The sequence below is a fragment of the Artemia franciscana genome, chromosome 1, assembly GCF_032884065.1.
Source record: "Artemia franciscana chromosome 1, ASM3288406v1, whole genome shotgun sequence".
NCBI lineage: Eukaryota > Metazoa > Arthropoda > Branchiopoda > Anostraca > Artemiidae > Artemia > Artemia franciscana.
In genome coordinates, this window is record NC_088863.1 from 26062856 (window position 1) to 26089089 (window position 26234).

The following is a 26234-nucleotide window of genomic DNA, read 5'->3' on the forward strand; positions in this document are numbered from 1 at the left end:
TTGTGTCCCCTCTTCTGTACTGCATTTTGAAGAAAATATTTTTTACAAAGTACTCAAAATATCTTCTCGGGTTCTTACAAATAGTTAATAAGTATTTTAATTATTAGTGAAAAAAAGTATTAAAAGCAAGTACTTTAAAGTATTTAAAATTAAGTATTTTAAAATTAAGTTATTAAGTATTAAAAAGTATTATGTAAAACTGAGTATCAAATTGTGCTTTAAGGACAAAAAAAGAAAATCAAGTTTATACTCGAATTCATAGTGAGAGTTATAGAGCACCTATGCCTTACATCTGAGAGATGTTATGTGCAATTTAATAAAAAAAGAAGCTGTGCTAACCCCCCCCCCCCCCTACTATTCTAGAAACTACAATCTTTGCAGCTATAGCTCATACAGAGCAAATATTAATTACAAACAGAGTCAAAATAGCTACTCAGATTTTTATAAATACTAAATTAGTATTTTTATATCTTAGAAGTAAAGCAACAGTACTGAAGCATAGATTAAATAGATTGCAAATAAAGCGAGGATCAGAATAAAAAGATGTTCTTACCCTATTGCCTTAGCGATGTAACCAAAGGTGTTGACAGTTGCTCGTCGAATGGATTTCTTATGAGCCTTGAGGAGCTCAAGCAACTCAAAACAGATCCTCATCCACTCTCTGGCAGAGACATACTCTGGTCCTCTATCAGCAATTCGTCCAACCAAATCGATGCAATTCTCCTGAACCTTTTCGTGACGATTCTTCAAAATAGGAGTCAATCGTGGTAGTAGGTCTTTAATTGGGGGAGTCATTTTGGTCATACCAATTACATTAACGATGGCCTTGAGAGCACCCAAAATACTACCCAAAACTTCTGGATATTCCTCACCAAGATATTCATACAGGACCACTCCTAAGTGACCCATGAGTTTTTCTTCTTGGCAAGTTTTCATAACAACAGCAATTTTGGCAATCAAATCTGCTGCTTGTTGACGGACTTTAGCAGATTTATTGTTTAAACGCCAAAGAATCGTACCACAAATTTGTGGCAAATAAGGCTTGACTCTTTTCCCAAGAGCGTTGACAATAACACCGAAACCATTAAGCATAATAACATCTTCGGTAGTCTGTTCTTGGAAGGCATACAATATACCGTCGATAAGTTGCTCTTCAAGACGTGAATCAATATCAGCAGCACCAAGATTGGCCAACGTCTTTTCAATAGTCTCCATCACCATCTTTCTGTATGTTTCATTTTCATCCTTTAAATCATCAACAATTCTACTGACAATTTCAGAAGCTCCAACTTTATTTGCAATCTCGACAGTTGTATCAACCAACTGTCTATAATTTCTTCTATCAAGAGCCATTCGATGATTCCAAAAATGCTTGAAGAATGGAGGCAGAATTTCATCTTTAATGTACTGAGCTTCGACACCATCAGTGGCGCAGCACTGTTTAACAACTTTCAATACAATTTTCTTCATCTCTTCATCAGGAGACTGAAATTCTCGAATCAAGATCAACATAACTTCTCTTGTATAATAGTTGGCATATTCGGCATCCATAAGAGGAATAAGATAGCCAATAGCTTTCAAGAAAGCAGCCAAGCCTTTTCCCCTGTGAGTTCTTATACCTTTCCAGAGGGGCTTCAGCACCGAGTCAAAGCTTTCAATACCATAGGGGGTAGCAGCCTCAGCTAAAGCAGCCAATCCGAGGGACGTAATTGTTCTTACTTTTTGCTGTTCATCAACCAAACCATGTTCAATAATCTCCACAAGACTACGAAGATGCGGCAAAATAGCACAGCCCATAAGGATCGCAATCTGTTGAACAATTTTGATTCCAGTGTGCCGAGCTTGCCAAGATTTTTTGCTTCTACAAACAGCTTTTAAAAAAGGTAGCAGCGATGGAATACCCAGGGCAGATGCAACAACGGCAAAAGCACGAGCTGTTGTATTTCGAACATACTCATCAATATTGTCGATATCAGGTCGCATGGTGGAAATCATAGTTGCAAGACCGGCGGCTTTGGCCAAATTTGATATGATTTCACGGCCTTCAACACGTGCATAGTAATCTTCATCAATAAGTAAAGGTTCAATGACGACAAGAATTTTGTGAACATAGGGACGTACAAGGTCATCCAATTTATACAGAATACGGTCGATGACTTTCACGAGTAAATGTCTCTCTTGATCTTCAAGTGTGGGGGACATCAGAAGGGGTAGGATTTGATTGAACAAAGGCCCAGCACCAAATTCTCTTGCTTTATCTGTGATTTGACGAAGAGCTGCTTTGCGCATGGGAGGTGTTCCATTTTTTATCTTCAATAGTAACTTCATAATTCTCCTCTCCTTTTGATCTTCTGGGCTTAGACTTTCTTCATCAACGTCAACAAGAAGCTTATCAAAATACTGCGCATCTTCTGGCTTTAAGAAAGGCAAATTTCCCTTAGGTTGGTTATCCATGAACTTAGGTGTTTGCCCTTCTTGTTGCATGAAGAAACCTTGAGGGGTCCCAGCAATTGGAGTAGGGGTGGCTTGGAGCTTTCTACCTGGGGTTCTCAAAGGTACATAACCAGCAGGAGGCTGAAGAACCTTGTAACCTTCCGGGAACATTGCATCAAGCTCTTCATCAGCAAGAGGACGATTTCTCTCATCAATCTCCCTCTCCCATCTGTAAGCCTGAAGCTGTTCAGGGGTCATCATAGCTAGATGTCCTGGAGTTGGAGTAGCAAGACCCATTGCTTTGGCTCCCATTGGTGTTGCACCTGGTGTCATCATACCAGGAGTCATGCTAGGAGTCATCAACGCTGGTGTTTGTGGGGTCATACTTCCAGCAGCCGGTGTTAAGCTAGGGGTCGCTCCAGGCGTTTCGTCCCAACGTGATTTCCTCTTTGATGCAGATGGAGTAGGAGTCTCTTGGATCAAATCAGCTCCGGTTCTGTCAGTTCTTGGAGTTTCAGCCCAGCCAGCATGACCAGGTGTCTCTAGAAATAAAAAATGAAATCATATTTATAGCATTTAAAAGCTAGGTTAAAGTATTTAAGAAATAACCTGGATAAATTCCTCTAATTAACTTCTGACGTAGAATGGAACTTGCGAAAAAAAATTTAGATCATCCTAGATTGGCTAAATTAGGTCTTTTATTAAACATTGTAGTGCATGGCTACCAAGGTATTATCTTGATTTGTAATTCTTTTAATATTTAATCTCTACATAAACTGAACGTTGATAGATGAAATTAATAAAATCAAGCAAGTAATCAAAAGTTAACTAAAACTTGTCAAGGATCAGAGTCTATCTTCTTACCCAATAACAATTATTAACATTGTAGTGGCATAAGCCTAGACACGTTTTTTATTACATTGGAAATCAATATAGCTTCAAATCTTAAAACGGGTTTAACCACTGGATGAAGTGCAACCGCCGCAAGAATTAGCACAAAGAGAATGAAAATTGTTTACATTTTCAGGATAAAACAGTGAGAAAAACTGATAAGAAAAGAAACTGGCGCTTTAACATGGGTTTAGCTGGGATGAAAAATTCCAGCTATGTATCCCCTTTCTGTTATGCATCAATGCATCACCAGTGCTACTGGTGATGCAATTTTATTCAACAGAATTAAACATAATTTAAAACAAGGTTTTATCCACTAAAACTTGCATACTAATTAAAGGTCCAAGCTTATTAATGGAGAACATAACATTTTATGAAAGCAAGCTGAATATTTTTGTTTGTACAGCTGATTAAGTAGTAGTTCAAAGAGAATGAAAATTGTTTACATTTTCAGGATAAAACAGTGAGAAAAACTGATAAGAAAAGAAACTGGCGCTTTAACATGGGTTTAGCTGGGATGAAAAATTCCAGCTATGTATCCCCTTTCTGTTATGCATCAATGCATCACCAGTGCTACTGGTGATGCAATTTTATTCAACAGAATTAAACATAATTTAAAACAAGGTTTTATCCACTAAAACTTGCATACTAATTAAAGGTCCAAGCTTATTAATGGAGAACATAACATTTTATGAAAGCAAGCTGAATATTTTTGTTTGTACAGCTGATTAAGTAGTAGTTGAAAGAGAATGAAAATTGTTTACATTTTCAGGATAAAACAGTGAGAAAAACTGATAAGAAAAGAAACTGGCGCTTTAACATGGGTTTAGCTGGGATGAAAAATTCCAGCTATGTATCCCCTTTCTGTTATGCATCAATGCATCAGCAGTGCTACTGGTGATGCAATTTTATTCAACAGAATTAAACATAATTTAAAACAAGGTTTTATCCACTAAAACTTGCATACTAATTAAAGGTCCAAGCTTATTAATGGAGAACATAACATTTTATGAAAGCAAGCTGAATATTTTTGTTTGTACAGCTGATTAAGTAGTAGTTCAAAGAGAATGAAAATTGTTTACATTTTCAGGATAAAACAGTGAGAAAAACTGATAAGAAAAGAAACTGGCGCTTTAACATGGGTTTAGCTGGGATGAAAAATTCCAGCTATGTATCCCCTTTCTGTTATGCATCAATGCATCACCAGTGCTACTGGTGATGCAATTTTATTCAACAGAATTAAACATAATTTAAAACAAGGTTTTATCCACTAAAACTTGCATACTAATTAAAGGTCCACTAATTATAAAGAACATAACATTTTATGAAAGCAAGCTGAATATTTTTGTTTCTACAGCTGATTAAGTAGTCGTTGAGCAAGGTTAGTCTACAGAACATCGTCAAGTTAAAAAGAGATCTTGTCCAAACATTTACCTATTCTACCATTTTCGCAAAATAAACTATTTTATCTCTAACCTAATTTTAAACAAAACAAAAGAGATACAAAAAAAAAAAAAAAATCGAATTTAGGTTTTTATGGTTATGACTGCTGAGTAAAGCTAGAAGACATTGATTCAGTTACCTACAGAATAATCATTTTCGTATGCTCTTTACCTACAAATGAAATGAAAGAGAGAGGCATTAGCAGCATTGGTGGAAGAAGGTTTTATGTCTGATCATTCTTTTTTGTGGGTTTAAGTTAAATTTTCTTTAACATGACTGGCAGATATTAAAAGACACACCAAATAAGAATAAATGAATCTCTTACATCATTAATCAACCCATCATCAGGGATACATTAGAAAAAAAAATTTCAGTGGTTTGTCGATTAATTATCATATCAGCAGATTCTTGACTAAGCATGTGATGCTAGGTTGTAAAAAAAAACAAAAACAACTTTAACTTGAGCATCTTTAAAACGCATTGAATTAACTTCGGTATGAAGATTGTCCATTTTTAGTGTATATGTTTGGCCTTTTCTTCTTAATTTACTTTTACTTTTCATATAATGTTTGCTTAATGAAATAATATTAAGTATTTTCTAAATCCCTAGAGATTCTCTAATGGGGGATGAAAAGGGCGAAAAAAGAAATCAGAATTTACTGCTAATCATTCATTTCTTTGCTGGACAACACACTTGTAAAGGTTTATTTTGGAAAAAAAGATTTCAGCCACCTGAAAAAGGAATATTTGTTTTAACCTGGCCCTTACCCCTTTCTGTTTTCGGAGTTTCGTCCCATCTATTTCTTTTTCTTGCACTTTCCTCGGGTCCAGGAGTCATGTGACCAGGGGTCGCATCCCACATTCGAGTTTGAGACGGTGTGGCTCCCGGGGTCTCACTTCCTTTTGCACGACCAGGTGTTTCCTCCCAACGCTGAACCATTGGTGTCTATAAAAAACAAGTAATTACACAATTAAAGAATTAAGCAATTAGGCATATTAATTAAATAATTAATCAGGGATAATCGGTAAGAACATAAATTAGTCAATCAACATCAGATGACTTGAATAATTATACGTTCCCGTAAAGCCTGTAAGGTGAACAAGATATGCGCGCCACCCGTACTTTTTAACTGAGAAACAAGTATTAGTATTCAAATAATTGATTTGCCCAAAAGTCGAGCTGATCAAGTTCATTCAATAAAAACGGAAAAAAGTTTTAGCAAATATATACATTGCTGAATGCATTAATTATTTGGCGCAAAAAGAATTCCAGTATTTTTTGGTGCTCGCTTAGGTGCTAGATTTTTTTCAGTTATTATTGGATAATAATCCAGATTTGGAAGATTATCTTTGTAATAGATTAGGACAAAAAGCTATCAATTAGAAATAATCTAAAAATTGGTATTCGTAGAACTGGCTCTTGATGAGCTTAGTTATATAATAATCATTTGTCATATAAAAACTACCATATCATACAAAAATTACAGAACTCGTCGAGAAATAGAGAGCGAGTGAGAGAATGAAAACAAGGACCAAATAGCTTTGAATGCCAAAACTGGGACATCAAATGAACGAACTAATCTACTATTACTTTGCTGGAAAAAAAATATATAGAAAAAACTTACAATATTTGAAACAAATTATTGGCAGGGCCGATAATTCCAAAAATTAAATATATTTTTGAAAATATAAGGGGTAAAAGGGTAAACAATACGGCACTGGACTTTACAGTCCTTACCGGCAGTGTTGATCTTCATTTCTTAGCCCTTCAGCCAGAGTACAATACGGGGTCGGGGGCCAGCCACCTTGTGCTTCCACATACGCTTTCTATTTATGCATGATTTTATTCCTCATATTTATCCTGGTACACATCTGGAGTTAATTCGACTCTGGCTAAGCTTACAGAGTCACACCACAAACCCTCCTTCCATACCCAATAATCGCTAACCAGGGCTCAAACCTCAATCGCGAAGGACATCAGATTTTGATTAACACCATTCTTTCAAAAAATGGGTAAAAACCAGAAAGATAGAAGACAGACCGGTCACAGAAATTAAAATACACCCTACGCACGGCACATCTATTATAATTCCAACAACGGGCAATAATTTAGAATTAAGAAAAGAAGAAGAAAGAAACAACTAAATGAGAAGCTTTTAAAACCAAAGCTAGAAGACCGTGCGAGAGGATCATCGACAGGAGCCAAACAAAACACCTTCGTAATCCTAATGGAATGAAATGATCCAACTTCATCTTAATTCCAGAAATATACATTTTGAAAATAATTAGTGATAAAATCACTCCCTGCCTCAGAACAGTATAATTACAGAACAACTTTAAATCAGTGCTTTGGAGCTTCCTTGAAGGAGTTAGATTGTATTTGTATATACCCGAATTTATAATATGCAACATTTTTCCAGATGGATGGCGTTAATTGGGATAGGAGGGAATTTACAAGCCTATTTTTTCGCCCTGAGCTCTCAAAACATCCAAAAAATAATCCATTTTGGTCACATTTTTATTTAGGACGCACCAAATCATCAACATAATCTAAGTCTAGGAGATTTACATTCCCATCTGATTCCATGCTCTCCCATAGCGTTAACCATGTTCCTTAAGTCCATTGAAATTTTCGAAAAAATTGGGATAGAACGCAACACTTCTAACTCTTGATTCGATACGAAACAAACTAGTAACCTCATTTCCTAATTTAATCGCAGCAATTTTATTCTCATACATAGCAATAATCACTTTAATGTATTTATCGATTATACCGTACAAGGATAGGACATTTGCTTAATTATTATTATCAATCATTTATTATTCCTATCAAGCCTAAAGTGGCAGATAATAGCAAGTGTAGCCCTTAAAATCTCTATAATATAAAAAAGGGGCGAATATTTCAGTCCATGATGCACTTAGATCAGCACAAATTGCCTATAATTTTTGATAGCACAAATAATAAAGCATTAATTGTCAAATTTAGCATATAGCGTGGAATGTCTACAATCCGCTCGATGAATCTTTTCCAGCATATTATGTTAAATGCAATAAAGCAAGGACAGATCTATCAGCAGCGCTGACACACTTTTATAAAAGTTCCCACAATAGTCATTGGGCTAATGACTGGCTACTAATTAACCTAGTAATTATTTGAACGCTCCTACAATCATTGTCGAAAAACTAACGTCAACTATTAATATTTAAAATATACAGAGGACGAAATTCTTTTTAACCAACCACTTGAGTGCAGACAACTTGCCATGAAAACACAACAAAATTAAATTATTTTTCTAAGTATTATTTAAACAAAGCCGAAAAGAATCACCAATTTATTTTCCAATGTGAAAAAAGAAACGAAGTCAATCATCCTTATTCTTTATAATAAAAAAAGCAGCCAACAAGTTTTTTTTTTCCAACCGAAAGTAAGATCAAAACTTAAAACGAACAGAAATTGTTCTACATATGACGGGTACTGCCCTTTACGCTAAAAACTTAAAATTCTTTAAATACTTTTCATTCAAATTCACTGTGTTTGAGCAGTTTTTTCTAAATGAATTTTGATAAAAAGTCAAACTTTAGCGTAAAGACGGAGCGATTAAGGAGGTGGGTAACACCTCCTTAATTCTTAGACAAAGAATTAATTCTTTGATTAATTTGATTTAATAAAGCTTCAGCGAATGTGTACTTTTACATACGGCCTTGATGACACTAATAACAAGGATAAGACCGAGCACACACATATTTTACTTGCATTTGTAACACGTGATGCGGAGAAACTGCAAAACACTCGACATTCAAATCAAGCTTAAACACCTTCTGGCACCCATAAAACAGCCCTTGTCTAAAAATCAAAATGCATAAAGATAAAAAAAAATTGGTTTTCACATTAGCCCTTTGCCCATCAAATGAGCCCTCTTTTCCCGAATATTTGTGATATATGCAATGCCATCTATAGCCTTTAGGCAAGGACAGTATGAAAAAAAAATTGTAACTTGGGTAGCTAGTATTTGAAAATACGACTACAGATCTGATGATAAATTTTCTTATGTGGGGAATGTATATGAATAATTTCATTATTCATATACCAAATAATGTCTTTCATCTTAAATTTTAACAGTGCTCCTTACTTTCAATTGAAAAAACTCCTACATTTCTGATCGTTGTGTGGATTCTTTATATGAATAACTTAGCTTAATCTTGTTCTTTATAAGGGTGACTGAACTGACACTCAGCCTTAATGCACAAAAAAAAAAAAAAAAAAAAAAAAAAATTAAGCAAAACTAGACGAATCATAAATAAACACGATAGACAGCAGTATTCCAGTAAAAATCTCTCAAGCTTTGGTACATGGTATAGAAGTTAGTTTATTTTAAATAAATACATTTCCTACTTCAAACGTTCAACATAGGTTATTTACTTAATTCATTTCCTCTACTTTCTTTATGAACAATAAGATTCTTCTTCTTATAATTCACACAAAAATAACTATGTTCACAATTGCGAGTGTATCAAAATCAATAAAATTATTAAATTTGCATTTTTGGAACATTTGTCTAACAACGAGATAAAACATTATTAGCAACAATGGAGAGTATACGCAACTTAAGAGAGTGAAAAATCAGCGCTATTGTCAGAAGTCACCAACGTCATCTAGCATATTCTTGGCAAATTTGTGAAACTTCGTATTTCTTTTTTTAGATACTGAGATCAGACACATATTGCTACACTAATTGTATTAATCTTTCTTTTTTTGCTATACTGAAACAATAACCAATAACGCCAGATGCACGATGGCGTTGGCAATCTTTTTTCTTGTCAACACAAGCGCCGGTTTCCACTTTTATAAGTTACCAATACTCTTTGGGCAGCCGAGTATCAAGTTTCTTCTTCTTAAAAAAAAAAAAAAAAAAAAAAAAAAAAAAAAAAAAAAAAAAAATCATAAGCCAGTGTGTACGGCAAGTTACAACGACGTTATCAAGACTTACTTCCGCGTCCCAAGCTGGCTTCTTCTTAGCAGGAGTTGGTGTAGTCACCTCCAGGAGTGGGGTAGCATCTTCAGGTCCTGGGACAGCTTGATCCCAACGTCCTCTTTTTCTTGGCACTGGAGTCACTGTCGCCTCGCCATTTGCAGCTACAGCTTTTAGGGTACCTTCTTTAGCCCGTTCAGCCATTTCACGACGAACAGCCACTTCATCTCCTCGAAGACGCTGTTCCTTCATAATAGTGGCGAAAGTCCGGCTATTCAAATCGGGGGTTTTACCACCTAAAAGAACAATTTCAAATAAATTATTTGCCTCTATACTAAAGCTATAAACACAAAATCAAGTCCACACGGAAAGCGCAATGGGAGTTCAAACTTCGTTTTTGAGTGGATTCTGTCAAGTAATATCATCTTTCAGAGACTGATACTAAAGGAATTCTTGCGAAAAGTTCGTATAGTACTCATTTCACCAAAGCTGATATGATATTGAATAAGGTGCATATTTGAATGTTCTCGAATTGAGGTTTGGAAAAGGCCCACCTTTTTTATAATGATTCAAAAAATCTAATATAAAATAAGATCTTATCTTAAATCGTTCCAGGTTTCACAATAACTTTCTATATGGCCAAATAACTTGTCATTTTTCTTAACGGCCAAAACAAAATTCTGCTTATTTGTCTGATTACAGAATACAGAAGTAATTCCGCATAAAAAGTATTATCCCATAACAGTACATAATTGGATAAAAAATAGAATTAATCAAAATACAAATCTCATTAAAAGACCATTAATAGTAGAAATAATTCTAAATACCAACTAAATTTGTTTAAAATAATTACATGTTGTGAAGTTACATCAACACGAAGTCTATATCGGCGGGATTGGAGTTAGGGTAGGATAGCATGTCTGACTGGAGACACAATTGCACCTCACTAGGTGGATCAGTCCTAGGGTAGGAGAAGGGTTTCGAGTCCCCCCAATGGTAGATGCTTTACAGAAAGGTTCCGTCACTTTCACGATCTACAAAAACCATATACTTGTATGAGCATTAGTGAATCGATTGGTAAAGTCTGCTTAATTGATATCTATACCTCCTGTTTTACCCTTTTTTTGTTTCAACACAATATGTCAATCATTTACCGACCACCAGTGTAACATCAAATGTTAATTCCTAGAATTAGCTTTTTTCTGGACAGAAAATCTGATCTTGGTCTCAAGGATAAAATAATAAGGTTATTCATCTTATGATTTAACCAAAAGTTAAATATTAATGTTACAAAATCTAAACTAGCGGCGTTAATTAAAAAAGGCTTAGAGAGGACAAACTTGTCGTTTTTTTTTTCATTTTGTCTTTCAAAATGTCACAAGTGACAAAAAAAAAAAACAAGGAGCAAATTCCCTCTCCTACTCCTTCTCCGAATTGACGCCACTTCTTGTAGCCATTTGTGACCTTATACCTTAAATACGTTTACTAGGTTATCAATCAAATTTGAATATAACTAAACAGTTGGTTGAATTTACCATTTTGAAAGCCAGTGATTGTAAGCTTTATTTTAAATTAAGCTATTACAGAAAAAAAAACAATAAATATTCACGATTTTAACTAAAAAAGATTAAATTTCTTGTGACTCGAATTGTACAACAGAAATTTTACTTTAAGCAATTGGTACAGTTTCACAACACTTAGCAAAGCATTAACTTTAAAACAATGATATGGTGTTGCAATGGGCACCTAACCCAAGTACATCTAGAGAGTACTTTTATAATCCGACTCAGTAGCTTTTTGGATGATCACAAGAGAGCATTCTTTTTTGTATGCCTGAAGCAAAGCCAGTATTCGTCATTATAGAGCATACAGCTAGTGAGTTGCATTACAAAACTGCCGAATTTTATTCATGGTTCGATATGTGCCTTATTTTGTATAACGACTGGGGGATCGAGTTGAAATCTTAAGGTTGGGGGAGGGGGTAAGGGGACTTAAGAATTTCGTGATTGGAGGATGGAGATGAGATTTTTTTCTTTTTCATTGTTCCTCATGAAAGAGTATATACTACTTTTTACTTCTTTTTCCAGCTTGTTGTCTGACATACTCATTTGCTGGGGATTATATAATAAATAATCAAATCAAAACAGTATCTGCTTACCATCTGCAAAGACATCAGCACGTTCTGGTGAAATGACCATTATGCGCCGCCTTTGTGCCCTGTACTCGTCTTCCCTATCAGCAATTGTGGGTCGTTTGTGCTGGGCAAAAGGATCGTAGTCACTATCAGCCTTTGCTACATCATTAAGGAGCGCTGCAGCTCCCGAGAAGCCTCGACGAGCGTTGCTTGTAATTGAATCGTAGTCATCCTCCTATAATCAAATAGGGATAATTCAACAAAAAAATAACTTCAAAGTTCTGACAAAAGGTGGTAAATTTTGTAAAGCGAGAACGACCAAATAACGTCATTATGCGAATTTTGGCTGAAGTGTGTGATTGAAAATGAAATTTCCTAGTCTTCCTTTACATATTCTATTTGAAATGGCCTGATTTAATTAAAGTTTTTCTTTATAAAAAAAAATATTAAGCTACTAGCCATGCTTAAAATAACAAAATCATCCATAAGTAAGTTACTAAGAAAGACTAACAACACAGGCAATAACACTTTATTTCATATATACTAATTTTCATTGATGAATCAGTTGATTTTTTAACAGAACAAAAAACTAATTTTATTTATATTTTTTCGTTTGTCAAAAGTAGATATATTAAGCCATTAGTCATAATTGTAGTAATACTCACCTAAAGCATGATATTAATAACATTTCGGATATTACAGATATTACAATACGAGAACATATTATAGGTTCTATTGTAGAAAATATTTTGATATTCCTTCTCAAGCCAAATATTCGTTCGTGTGCACCTAACTGTGAACAAAACTATGCAATAAAATAAAGAGTTGTATACTAAAAAAAGAAGCCACCAGACGCCTGGAAAATTCTTTAGTAAAACAGTTCAATGAAATATTCAAATTGATTGGTTTAGTAATTAGATTTACAATTCTGGCCTGGAAGTGTCTTATTTATTCTTTGGACAAATGAAGAGCAAGGAGTTAGGGGAGGGGATATGCCCAACAAAAACAAAAAAGATATATTTTGAGCCCATTTTGAGACACTTTCCTCCTTTTAACCACATATTTTATGAGACAAAAGGCTATAAATCCATCCCATTTATGATCCCTGTCATGGTAGTAATACATGAAGCATATTATTATATGATAAACTAAAACATGACAAATAATAACAATAGCTACTTTTGATATAAACATGTTCAGATTATAAATCAACTACTTCTAACATATACCATCAAACTAGTTGGTTGCTCACAAGAAAGTATTCAACATTTTTCTTTTAATGCCTGAAGGGAAACGAGTATTTATCTTTACAGTAGGCACAGTCAGAGGGTCTAATTAAAAAATGACTAATTTTATTCGTGGCTTGCTAAGTGTACCTTGTTTTGTAGAACAACTGGGAGATCGAGTTGAAACTTAAGGTTGAAGAAAAGTGGAGGGAAGGGATAGGGGGACTTTGAAAGGGAATAAATAAGTAAAGAAAGAAAAGTATATACTTAGACTATAGCAAGCCATATAGCAATCAAATTAGTTGAATCGTCCTCAAGGATAAAGCCTTCTTATACCTCATCTGCCTGTTTAAGCACAGACAACTTTCTGAATTTGGATCATATGGCCAATCATAACACAGAGCAAAATAATTTAGTTTATACAGTTTGGTAGAGCAGTATCGTTTTATATTTTTTTTAGCCTATTTTCTTACCTATGAATTTATTATCAATGAATTCTCAACATATGCCTTTCTTCTTCTCTACCTTGAGTCTATAGCAAATTAGAGTTTAATTCAGAACAATTTTGAACAAATTATACACAATTATATTCCTTAAAATTTGATAAATTTTAGTATCTACAAACTTTCTGTTGAGGAAACTTGGGCTATGGATTTGTACTATTTGTTAAGGTTACTTAACACCAGTGCAATAGTTTTTGGTAAGATGCTTTGGTCCCTAATATAAATTTGTATTTCATCCAATAATGGAATATTTAAAGATTAGTTACTCTTCTATTCCAAATATATCATCTTTCCAAATACAATAATTGCTAATGTTGCCATTTCTTTTAAGTCCCCTTACTCGTCCCTCCAACTAGTGGATATAGCCCTAGATTACTCACAAAATTCTGTCAAATTTCATGCTTATTATCACTTATCATATGTATTTCCCATCAATAATAGGACCATTACAAATATATATAAAAATAAGTTGTTTGTGTGTTATGTCTGTTATGCCAGATTATATCTTCTATATATATAAAAATAAGTTGTATGCATTTTTGTGTTGAGGGTTTGCATATGACGTCTGAAAAATAAAGAAGAAAGAGAAAACAAACTAAAATGTAAAAACTGGGAATTGCATAAATATTTCGAAATATTTTGACAATAGACTAAAGTAATTCGAAAACCTTAAAACAGATACTTAAAAATTTGAGGTTTATTATAAATTGTTGAGCTTTAGCAAGCTTGGCACGTGAAGATTTTGGTGGCGGTGGCGCGAAGCACCACCCCAACAGCTAGTTACAAATATATATGACAATGCCAGTCTTGCTGTTTTAACAATATATAAAAAAGTCACTGACTGGTTACCAAGAGAGGCTGATACAAGACAAGAACTTAACTATCAGAAAATCTTTGATATGGTTTGGTATAAAGCAAATACAATAGCTCCTGACTTATTCCTCATAGCATTACTTTATAAAATAAAAAACACCAAAACTAAAGAACAAAAAATAATTGGATGTTTTGTTATACATGTGTTACAAAAGTACTACTCAATTGTGGTTTCAGATTCTTGAAGATATAATTAGTTCAACATTAAATAATCCCTAAGAGGTTTAATTTTCGAGATAGAATATTACCAATGTCTTTTCTATAGAACTTCATGGGAAAAAAGAGTGAAAGGGAGGGGAGAGGGGTCTTGGGAAGTCTTGAGAGGAAATTAAACAACCCCTTTTCACTCTGTGTTATTGTGCTTTTTTTAAATTTGTATTACCTGAAGTATTCTGACCTGCTATAAGTAAAAGTTAACAATGGTTTGAAAATATACACAAAAATACTTACATCAGGTTCATCATTTGGTGCAATTGAAGTGACATAGTTTGAATATTTCCCTTTGGCTGCAGCATCATAAATATCTACATCAAAAAACCCACTCTCGCCAAGACCAACTCCATTCTTCTCAGCAATTTCTCCATCTGCCAATGTCTTTTTCTTCTCTTGGATGCTTCGAATCTGGGATTCGATATCTGCAATCAAGACCATAAAATGTTACAAAATTTATTACATGAGAATAGATTACTCAATTTAGTAGCTTTTACAGAAAAGGAAACTACAACTTTAAATACAGTGTTGTTATAAACAAACTACTAACAACGGGTGTAGTTACACAGTTACATAATGACCAAACTCTAAGGTTGTGATTTTTAATTTTTTGTGATTTGCTAGCCACTATTAAGCTCAGGTTAAGGCCCATTCACATAGAAATTTTAATAATACTGATATTTAGCTAGTGCTAATTTGAGCCAATCAGATTTATCAAAGAAGCTTCTGATTGGCAAAAAATTGTGGAGAAAAATTGGTTTGCTTAAAATTAGTGCTAGCTGAGTCTCAATATAATTAAAATCTCAGTGTGGATGAGCCTTTAGTTGAACTAGGGCTTTTGACTTACTTCAGCAGTTCAGCAGGCTAAACCATTGCTGAAAATGAATTTTGATTCAACTAATACCAAGGATAAGCACTAATCAATACTCATTGGGAATCAGCATTTACAAAAAAACAAGAGAACTAATTTAAATTCATATTGCTCAAGATTTCCCTAGAAGATCTTTGCAATTTTTGGTGGATTCCCACTATTTTCTACATTCATAAAAAATTTGTTTCAATAAGAAAATGTGCATTGTAGCAATTCATAAATTTTCACCATCTCAAGCTGCTTAAATTATCATAACAATCAGAATAGAGAAGAAAAAAACTATTGACATAAACCAATAAACTACATGTAATTAGACCTTTTAATGCCACCCCTTATATAAATTAAAAAGATTTATACCTAATTATAAAAAAATACAGTAAATAAATAGCAAGTAACCCATACTTAAATCACAGTTAAAACTCTCTTTCTATACTAACCTCTTCAATATAGGACAGGCAGCATTCTGTTCCAAAAACCCTAAGAAAGAGATTAATATCAATAAACTAACTGCAACCTATTTGATTTGTAAGAAGAATGAACAGAAACATAAACATAAAGGTAAGGCATTATGTAAATAGTCATCAATTTGCTTCAAGGAAATGGACAAAAAGGATTTTTTTTAACTTGCAATGGATGTTTGAAAACAAATTAAACTTAATTCAGAAATTGCAACCAATGCGGTATGCCATAGGAAATTGGTAATCTCTTAATTATAGCTATAATGATTTTTCCATCACAACTCCATTAGTAAAAAAAAATAACACCAAAATAAAAATGCAAACTTGAAGCAGAAGAGGTATGCAAACAAAGCTTATTCAGCATTTTAGGCTGTTAAAATAAATATAAGTGCTATTGGTACAAATATCATATATTCAAAAATTAATGGAAAACGGACTTTTTAATAGTCAAGAGAATAAAAGTCATTTGACAGCAAAATATAAGCTGTAACTAATTTGCAACACAAAATCCATCATTTTTATATCTAACAGTGGGATGTCTTCCATGTTTTGCAAGGGAAGATCTCAAATAATGAACAAAATACACTAGCCTCATAGAGAAATGACAGCCACTTAAGAAAAAGAGGTTCCATATAAAGATTGGAACTAAGACTAGGCCATGATGCACAAGATCTCAGCTTGTGATGAAACTTTGTGGATTCATTCTTATCATGGATATAAGCAACCTATGACCACCCAAAAAGAATATCTATACACATTCACTTACTATGGAGCCCTATTACATTCAGAATCTAATTCCCAAAATCTTTATGGTGACATGTTACTCTTTTGAATCAATAAATCCAATATCTAAATTCAAATAGAATGAAGGGGGGGGTGACCCCCTTAATGCCATAAAAATTCTTATTCTGATTTTACTCCTTCTCAGTGATGTATTAAGAAATTTTGAAAATTTAAAAGCAAATCTCAAATATATATTGCAAAAGGAGAGGATGCCTCTCCTCAAAGAGGGATCATTGAAAATCATTTTTCTTTAAATAGGACTTGTACTTCTATAGCAAGGTGTATTTCCAAGCAGCAAACATAAAGTTTGCACAAAACTTACTAGTAAGCCTAAGTAAAACAAAGAAGGAAGAAAATAAATAACCTAATTTTTTCATAGTCTGAAAAAGATGAATAGGTGATTGGAATTAGATAGCTGTTAATGGTTATGTTTACAATAATGTTTTGAGCATGAAAATGAAGTTTCTTTCCAACAGAAAACAAAGGTTAATTGATAAGCATAATGTATTTTAGTCTTTTGGCAGCACTCAGAGATTGATATTATTTGTGCAGTCCCTACATATTCCTATAAAACATTTGCTATTCTCATCAAGGTTAATCTGCAAATAAGGAAAACAAATTTTGGTCTCAGAAGAGACCAAAATAATTCATCTGTCTTCCATATCTTTTTTCCAATTATGTCATCTGTCTACAATATAGATAAACCTATAAATTTTTATCAAATATGAGAATATGAACATCAAAATGTCTGTTCCTGAAGTTTCCAATGGAGTTTGAACAATCCCATAGTTTGTATTTAAAGGGCTTGAAGAATACATAACATGGCTTTAAGCTTACCATTCTTAAAACTTTCTTATCTCTCACACACACACACCAAAAATTAAATCCCAGTCTTTTCTAATTGCTCATATTGGACCTTAGATATATATCTTCTTGTTGTATTCTTCACAACTAAACCAACACAATAATTATAATAGGCCTACATATACAAACCAGTTTGGGAAGTAAGAAGGGTATGTGAACAAGAGAAAAAAGTTAAAACAAATAAAAATCTTCATAATCCTTGGTTCCAGAGCTCCAAGCTGAAAAGGAATATTTTGAATATCAGTTTAGAGTGTTGAATATTCTACTTAATAGATAATCAGAATGATATACCAGACTATAAGCACAAAGAATAATATATGCTCAATTAATCAAATAAACAAAATGATGAATTATTGAACATATATACTTCTAGGCATTTTAAATTGTTATCAGTTTTGCACTTTTTCTATACCAATAAATAAAAATACATAAAAGATTTTGTCTTTACAATTATGAATAAAACTTTAAGACAGATTGGGCTCTGGTAATACACAAAAACAATTAATAATGGACTGGTTTCTACTCTAATAAGCGAGGTATTAATATTAACATAGGCACACATAACCAAATTTTTAGGAAGCTGAAGTATAAAAAAAATTGCATGAAGGGAGGGAGAATATGCCTGACATATTAATAATAAATGGTAAAATTCCAGTTTAGTTACTTTTTGCTACCTTGGAAAGGGAATTGAGTTAGGAAGGTGAAACTTTAAGGGTTGGATCTATAGACTAAAGCATGTCATGGGAAGCTATTTTGAAGCACTTACCTCTACTTCTTTTCTATTTAGAGGGTACTGACCTTTGATGACATTTATAAATTTTGTGTTATAAAGTGAAACCTTACAAAATAGATGTTTTACTTAAACGAAGTACTAAAAAATTGTTTTCAGCTTCACAACTTTGCTCAATCCTAATTTATGAGGTTTCAAACAATATGCTAAATAATATATATATATATATATATATATATATATATATATATATATATATATATATATATATATATATATATATATATATATATATATATATATATATATATATATATATATATATATATATATATATGGCCTAAAATTCTACTGAAGTAACAGAAATTGCATTTTCCTAAAACCAAGAAAAAATGCTGAAAATTAAGTTAAAATGTTGTTTTGTCAAAATTCCAATAGGTTCTAATTTCAAAATAGCCAAGATCCATTCTTCAAGTCTCTTTCAAGAATCTAGTTCATCAGAGGAAAATACCTTCTGTTAAGCAAACAATATTTGTCTTGTTTGTGCCTTAACCCTAAATCTAACAAATTATGAAGACTTATCCAGTAGGCAAATTTCCAAGACATAGAAAAGAGAAGAGGGTTAACATACAAGGTTAACAACACCTTCCCATGGTATGTTTATAGCCTTAGATTTATTAATGGAAGTTTCATTTTTCATAACCTAACCCTTTTCCAAAACAGCAAAAAGTAGCCACACTAAAATTTTACCAAAAACTCTTCAGATCCCCTTCAAAAGGTTTAGCCAGGGCATACCCATGTGTAAATAAAATCTATTAGAAATCTGTTGGCATTCCCTAGCCCTTTGTCAGTACTTGTACAGGCATACCTGGCCAGATAAGGGAAGGGAGGAAAAAAGTAAAGGTTACAGTATCAGAATTTACAGTTAAAACCAGTAGTGCTGATCTTAATTTCATGGCCCTCAAGCCATGAAACATAATGAAAGGTTGTAGACCAGTCATCTTGTGCTGGCATATGCTCTCCCTGTTCACCCCTCCCCCCAGATTTATCTATGTACCCATTTGACACAGAGTTGATTATGGCTGACATTAGGGGTTACAGGCCGCGAGGGAGGGGGGAGGGGAAGAGGGCAAGGTGATGGTTTGGGTGATAGAGGTAGTGGCAGAATTCCCTCACAGATTTGGTCAAAACTGATCCTCTTATGAAAGAATAAAAAAAAAAACATTCATATTAAATTTAACCTTTTCCCTAATGACTCCCTATTAGGCAATATTCTGAAATCAAAGCAAAGACTTTGATCAAATAGGCAACCATTTGGCCATGGTGCCTAGGGCAGTTGCCCTGGTTGCCATACTCTATGAACAGTTCTGCATTTATAATCAGTTTCCTGAATCTAAACTGAACATTAATTTACATCAGGAATCAACTTTACACCACAATTAATCTGCAAATAGCCCATATTCCTTGACTCGTATGTCTATTTCACCAAATTCCCCATAAGTCACATTTCTTCAAACTAATTTAAAAATTAGCCTAAATAATGAAAAATGAATTGAATAGCCTAGGCCTATATACAATTCATGGTAGGCTATATATTTGCAAGTGAGGGATGGGAGTGCAATTCAATTTACTCTAAGTAGAATTTGTGAGCCAAGGAAATGCTAGATTTGGAAAGAGCATAAAAAGATATTGAGTGGGCCTATTTTGTTCACTTTGTCCCTATATTCACCTCTCTAAATTTACCTTCTGATCAGTTTAGGAAGTGATGATTAAGGAATCTTACAGTTCTACTTCAGTAAAGTTCTAGTTTAGTGACTTTAGGCTATCACAGAAAGGGGTTAGGTTAGGAAAATGAAACTTTCAGGGATGGGTCTAAAGGCTAAAGTATGTCCTGGGAAGATATTTTGAAGTACCTACCTCCACTCCCTCTCTATCTAGAGGGTCCTGACCTTTAAAATATGTGTTTTATAAAAGTGAAACCTTGCAAAATAGATCTTCAGCTTGAATGAAGTACAACAAGAATGTTTTCAGCTTCACAATTTTGCTCAATCCCCATTTACAAGGTTTTAAAGATATGCAAATACATTTCCTAAATTTTGAAAAAAAACAACATTGATATTGAGTTTTTGATTTGCAAGGAACTCCTCATTTCTCTTCTCCCACAACTGTATTAAGTGGCGTGCCCCAGGGCACTATTCTTGGACCAACACTTTTCAACTTCTATATTAATGAATTACCCACCCTTCTTTCAAATCTTATTACCCTTTATGCTGATGACTCAAAACTAGTTAGAAAAGCGGCAACTCCCTCTGACCAGCAATCAATTCAAACAGATCTTGATAGTCTAGTAAGATGGGCTAACATGTGGCTTCTGACTTTCAATGTTGACAAATGCCATGTAATTCATTTTGGCAAAAATAACAAGCATCATAAGTATTTCCTTCAAGACAACTTCCTTTCTGCTGTTTCTGATGAAAGAGATCTTGGGGTTATTGTAGATCACCAATTAAAGTTTAGCAGTCATGCTAAGTCTGTTTCATCTTCTGCAAATAAAACCCTTGGTATCATAAAAAGAACCATCTCCAGCCGACACCCTAGAGTTATATAAGGCGCTTGTACGTCCATGCCTGGAGGTTGGAATGTCATTGGCAGCCCCTTTCTTCAAAAAAGATAGAAAGTTGCTTGAGGATGTCCAGCATCATGCCACTAAGATGGTTACCAACATGAATAAATTTCCATACGAAGAAAGACTACGTCGTTTGAAGCTGCCAATGCTGACATACCGACGGAAAAGGGGTGACATTATTTTAACCAAAAAAATCCTCTCTAAAAATACCCTTCCCGGTCTCTTTGCACAGCCCTTGCATTCTGGTACTAGAGGACATTCTTTGAAGCTCTCCATGCAGCATTCCACGAGTAGACATAGAAGCCACTTCTTCAGCCAAAGAATCATCAATATGTGGAACCAGCTCTCTGAAGAAACAGTTTCTGCTACTTCAATTGACATGTTCAAGTCCCACCTTGATAGGGAATGGCACTGCCAGGAGTTCCTTTACAATTGGGAAGCTGCAGAGTCCTCCACAAGAGTCTAATCTAACAGCCACAATCTACACCTAATGAATTCTTTTTTTCTCATGGAGCATCACAAGGATGGATAATCCTTATATTGCTCTAAGCTGTGATTTAAGGTAATTTTTTAAGGATATGGCTCAGAATTCTACTCAAATAACAGGAAATACACTTTCAAAACTAAAGGCAGGGAAAAAAAGCTGGTGACTGAAAATTAAGGTAGAATGTTGTTTTGTCAAAATTTCAATAGAATGTTGTCTGTCATGTAGGCAAATTTCAGGGCCCTCTTTAAGGTAGAATGTTGTTTTGTCAAAATTTCAATAGAATGCTGTCTGTAATGTAGGCAAATTTCAAAGCCCTCTAGAGGGAGAAGGAGTAGAGGCAGGTACTTTAAATACCTTTGCAGAATATGTTTAGCCTGTAGACTCATCCCTGAAAGTTTTGTTTTCTGAACCTAGCCCCTTTCCAAAATAGCCAAAAGTCACTAAACAAGAATTTTACCAAATCTTCAAATAGATTTTTTACTTTTATCATTCCTAAAAACTAATTGATTTACTTTAACCCAAGCCCCTCTATTAGCCTATGCAAATATATTGCCAGTCAATGTTGGTATTACTGGAACAATTTTTTTAGGTCATGAAACTAGGCCTATTGTTAATCAGATGTATTTTGACTTTTTGAACATCTTTTCTCTGTTGCAAAACTACTACAAACTCACCATTACAGAGTTATTCCAGCCCAAACTTTCTTGTATTTATACATAGGCCTATATAGAATTACAATCATTTCTGTTTTTGTTGATTTGAAATTTGAAATCACTAATGTTTTAAGACTGAAAATTGCTCTGTGGCTTTTAAAGACAATTTTTTGTTAGGTTTGCAAGAGAGAAAAGATGTTCAAAAAGTCAAAATGCATCTATTAACAATAGCCTAGTTTCATGACCAAAAAAAATTGTTCTGGTAATACCAACATTGGCCATATTGCCTATCCCAAATTACATATCTCCCATGTATTTTTTTATTTCAAAATACTATCAATGTTAGCCTAGGCTACTTTAATTTATGTGTATTGAGCTGAAACAAAAGAATCACATATTGGAAATATATTGTTTGGACTATGTATGTATAAGCAAGTACAAGCTATAAATATAAGTAGGCTAGTCTAGGCTAAGTTGCCATTTTTCAAAATTAATTAAAGTAAGCTGGTTGTCAGAATTTTACAGTGTCTTCTTTTGGGTAGATAAACACAGACTAGCATCCTGGAAATTATCGTGCAGAATTACAAACCATCGTGGGAAAGAAAATGAAATAGCCTAGCTTATGAACAGCTTAATATTGGAAAACCCTTGTAGCCTTGACCTAAGTTAATCAACAATTTTTATAAGCTATTTGCTACATACCGTCATGTGTTTTAGCAGGAGCAGACATATTTGTTCCAGTTGCTTAATCAATGGACAAGTATTTTCCGTGTAGGCTACTGTAACAGATTTCTTGCAAATTCGACAAATCTTCTATGCCTATTCTCTTTTGGATAAGATTTACCAATGATGACGATGAAGCAATCAATATTGATGAAACTGATGACTATATAAATTTCTAAAGAAATTTAGGGTGTGTTCCAGGCACTTACTGAACTATGCAAAGGGTTACTATTTCCGTTACCAGTGGAAAAATGGTTACTACTTGGAATGAGAATAGTTATTTCACCTCTGCTGGTACAAGTTAGAACAATTCGACAAAATATAGTAAATTTTACAAAATTATGTTACAATGTGGTACAACTCAATTTTTATGTACTGATGTTTGTATTCTTTCATCTATAAATAATTTTATTTCGCCCTGAAATTTTTATCAAGCAAAAAGGAGCCTGCGGAGAGAAATCAACAGTAAGTAGAAATTTACTATAAGGCAATCTAGCTGACAGGAATAACACTGCTGCGCTTAGAGTAGAAAATGAGGTTAGCAGCTGGTTTTGGCATTAAATTAGGAGTTGTATTAAGTGTTATTAATTTCGTGTTAAATCAGGGTTGTGTTCTATTTTCCTATATATGGATTATTTTCATGGACTTTGTCCTAAGGAGCACAAGAAAGGCACTGGGAGAACACAGAATCATATGGCAAGGACAAACTTTCCTGGACTCTGATTGTACTAATGATTTAAAGCATCCAAGATGAAAGTGTGAGCAAAATGAATGAAGTTTTAGAGATTTTGTGAGTCCAGAGTGCTAGAATGGGAAAAGGTGACATTGGGTAACGAAAAGATTGATGAGGTGGACAGCTTCACTTACCATGGTAGTATCAGTAGTAAGGACGATGTGAGAAGTGAAGATGTTAAAAGTAGAATAGCCAAGGGTCAGGGTGGTTTCTCACAGTAAAAAAAAGTTTGGAGGAATTGGAAGATAAGTCTGCAAACCAGGGTTAGATTATCGGAAGCTACAGTGATGACAGTGGACAAATATGGTTCTGAAGCATGGACGCTACGAAAAGCCGATGAACATTTGCTAGATATCTTCCAGAGAAGTTTTCTTTGGATAATTCAAGGTACCCGGTTGGCTTACAGTATTTCAAACAGTATGCTGTACAAAAATTGCAATTCAATCACCCTTTCTAGGACTATAATGAGAAAAGGTTGAGATGGTTTGGGCAAGTTCTGCTGATGAAAGATGACAAATTGCCTAAGATTGTCCTTTTCAGTCAACCGTCTTGGGCCACACAGAAAGCAGTTCCACGGTTAGGGCAAGAGAATGTTATAAAGAAAGATTTAAAAGAAATGGGAGCTTCCTGAGATGGTCTAAAGAGGGAGGCTTTGAATATATAGGGATGGAGAAGGAGCATACACAGCTGTTTTTCCCTCTGAAGGCTTGGTGCTGTGGTGATTTGATAATAGTAGTAGCAGTAGCTATTGTCACATGGCGATTTTTAGCACATAACGTAGCATGTATCTGCGACGTCACATACAAGCTCTATGGTATTCACTAAGCTGAATATCCGAAACAAGTGGAAATTCAAAAGGAAGGAGCTCTGTGGCAGTAAAACTGACCAAGAATATTATCCAAGTTTGCTCATAGCTAAGTGACGCTAAGCATAAATAAATAAACAAGGAAGGAGGCTAACTCACATGGGTATATTAGGGCAAATCATATTCATACACTTGGCCATGCACCAGTGCCAGAAGAAGTTGCTACTCTAGACACCACTAAACACCCACTTGAAGGAAGTGATTTTTGGAACTAGGTTATGTATTAAGAGAACTAATAAGTACAGAATCTTGAATTGTGGTTGGCCAAGGCCAAGCCAGAAAACGTTAAATCATTCAAGCACCCAAGTTCTTAAGAGGCTCCTCGCTTTGCCAAATTTTTTATCTTTCTTCATGTTGAATGTCAGAGGCTAGCTTTTGATCAACGAAAATACGTAATCTATACCAAATCAAATGAATTAATGTGGTCATAGACTTTCTACAGGAGACCTATGTAACCTTTGACAACTCTGACGAAAAACTTGTGTTGATGGTAGTGTATCAAACCTTTTGAGTTTTCAAACCTTAATTTGAGCCTCCTTTGTGGCAAAGGGAAGTGTAAAATTTGATATAAGAGTTCAAATTATTGGATTTTAAAGCTAGTTTACTGCTTTTATCATGTTATACAGGTCTAAAGTTGTATAAGCTGTTAAATTAATTTGGAGCTAAGAAAGCTACCACAAGGAAGCAGAATGAGGAAAGAAAACTTACACTAAATTGGAATATTGGCCTTGATGGAAAACATTATATTGGTAAAGGGCACACAGGGCAGCCTCGCTGTATTCTGTGTAATACCGATTTATCGGGTAATAGCTTTCATATTAGGCGCCACTTGAGCAATTCTACTCATTAAGGTATCTCAACACTTAGTACTGCTCCCAAGGTACAGTTCTCAATTGCGAGTATAGAAACGAATGACAGGATTCTAAAAAGTCATAAAATCAGGCAGGCCGAACTGATTTGAAGTGGACTTCTGGTGAGGCATAACTTTGCAATCAATATTATGAAAGAGCTTCCAGAAACAATAAAGAGAGCATTTCCTGACCCGGAAATAGTAAAGGGTGCTCAGTATAGTCGAAAAAAACTACACATGTGATTAATAAAGTAATTGGAGAAGTAGCTTATGTGGACGTGTGCAACCTGATGAGAAAGAGCTGTTTTTTGGTAATCATTGACAGAAGTCCTGATGTGAGTAATTCGAAAAGCCTAGTTGATGTTATTCGTCATGTCGATGCAGTGAATGAAGCTAAGAGTGGTGGGTGGAAGAAAGTTGTGAAAGACTCATTCTTGCAGTTGGTTGAAGTACAGCAGTGCACAGCTAAAGATTTATGTACAGTGTTAACAAAACTTCTGCTAAAGATATTGGAGTACCAAAAACGAATCTGAGTAGTTTTGCATCAGATAATGCATCTGTGATGATGGGGGGATAAGATAGTGTGCAAGCAAATTTCTCGCTGGATTTACCAAAATTTATTTGTTCTCGGATGCATATGCCACTCCATCCATTAATGTGCCAGTGGGATTATTGTGAGATTATTTGTTCTCGGATGCATATGCCACTCCATCCATTAATGTGCCAGTGGGATTATTGTGAGATTATTTGTTCTCGGATGCATATGCCACTCCATCCATTAATGTGCCAGTGGAGGAAGTCATAAGCCACCTACATACGTAGAAAAATTATGTCAAGACATATACAACTACATTAACACTACATAATTTCGGCTATATATTTGCACATTAATGAGGGAGGGGGGTAGG

The 26234-nt window shown here is 34.3% G+C and overlaps 2 protein-coding genes across 7 annotated transcripts in view; one reads left to right on the forward strand and one right to left on the reverse strand.

Annotated features, from left to right (window-relative positions):
* LOC136027519 (splicing factor 3B subunit 1-like) overlaps positions 1–23035 on the reverse strand; it is a 39157-nt gene extending 16122 nt beyond the window's left edge. Inside the window, exons 1-7 of one of the 3 annotated variants that reach the window (XM_065704877.1) lie at positions 22858–23020; positions 15992–16031; positions 14924–15108; positions 11896–12106; positions 9756–10033; positions 5536–5713; positions 554–2975 (exon numbers count right to left, since the gene is read on the reverse strand). In XM_065704877.1, the coding sequence (XP_065560949.1) occupies positions 554–2975; positions 5536–5713; positions 9756–10033; positions 11896–11935 (2918 nt within the window). In that variant the 5' untranslated portion in view covers positions 11936–12106; positions 14924–15108; positions 15992–16031; positions 22858–23020. Of the gene's footprint in view, positions 1–553; positions 2976–5535; positions 5714–9755; positions 10034–11895; positions 12107–14923; positions 15109–15991; positions 18586–22857 lie in introns of those variants that run through there. The other 2 variants (XM_065704860.1, XM_065704870.1) reach the window with 2 other exon arrangements.
* An 84-nt stretch (positions 23036–23119) lies between these two features.
* LOC136027535 (intraflagellar transport protein 56-like) overlaps positions 23120–26234 on the forward strand; it is a 55378-nt gene continuing 52263 nt past the window's right edge. Inside the window, exon 1 of one of the 4 annotated variants that reach the window (XM_065704954.1) lies at positions 23120–23343. The gene's annotated coding sequence lies outside the window, so the exon portion shown is untranslated. Of the gene's footprint in view, positions 23344–23395; positions 23416–26234 lie in introns of those variants that run through there. The other 3 variants (XM_065704886.1, XM_065704946.1, XM_065704929.1) reach the window with 3 other exon arrangements.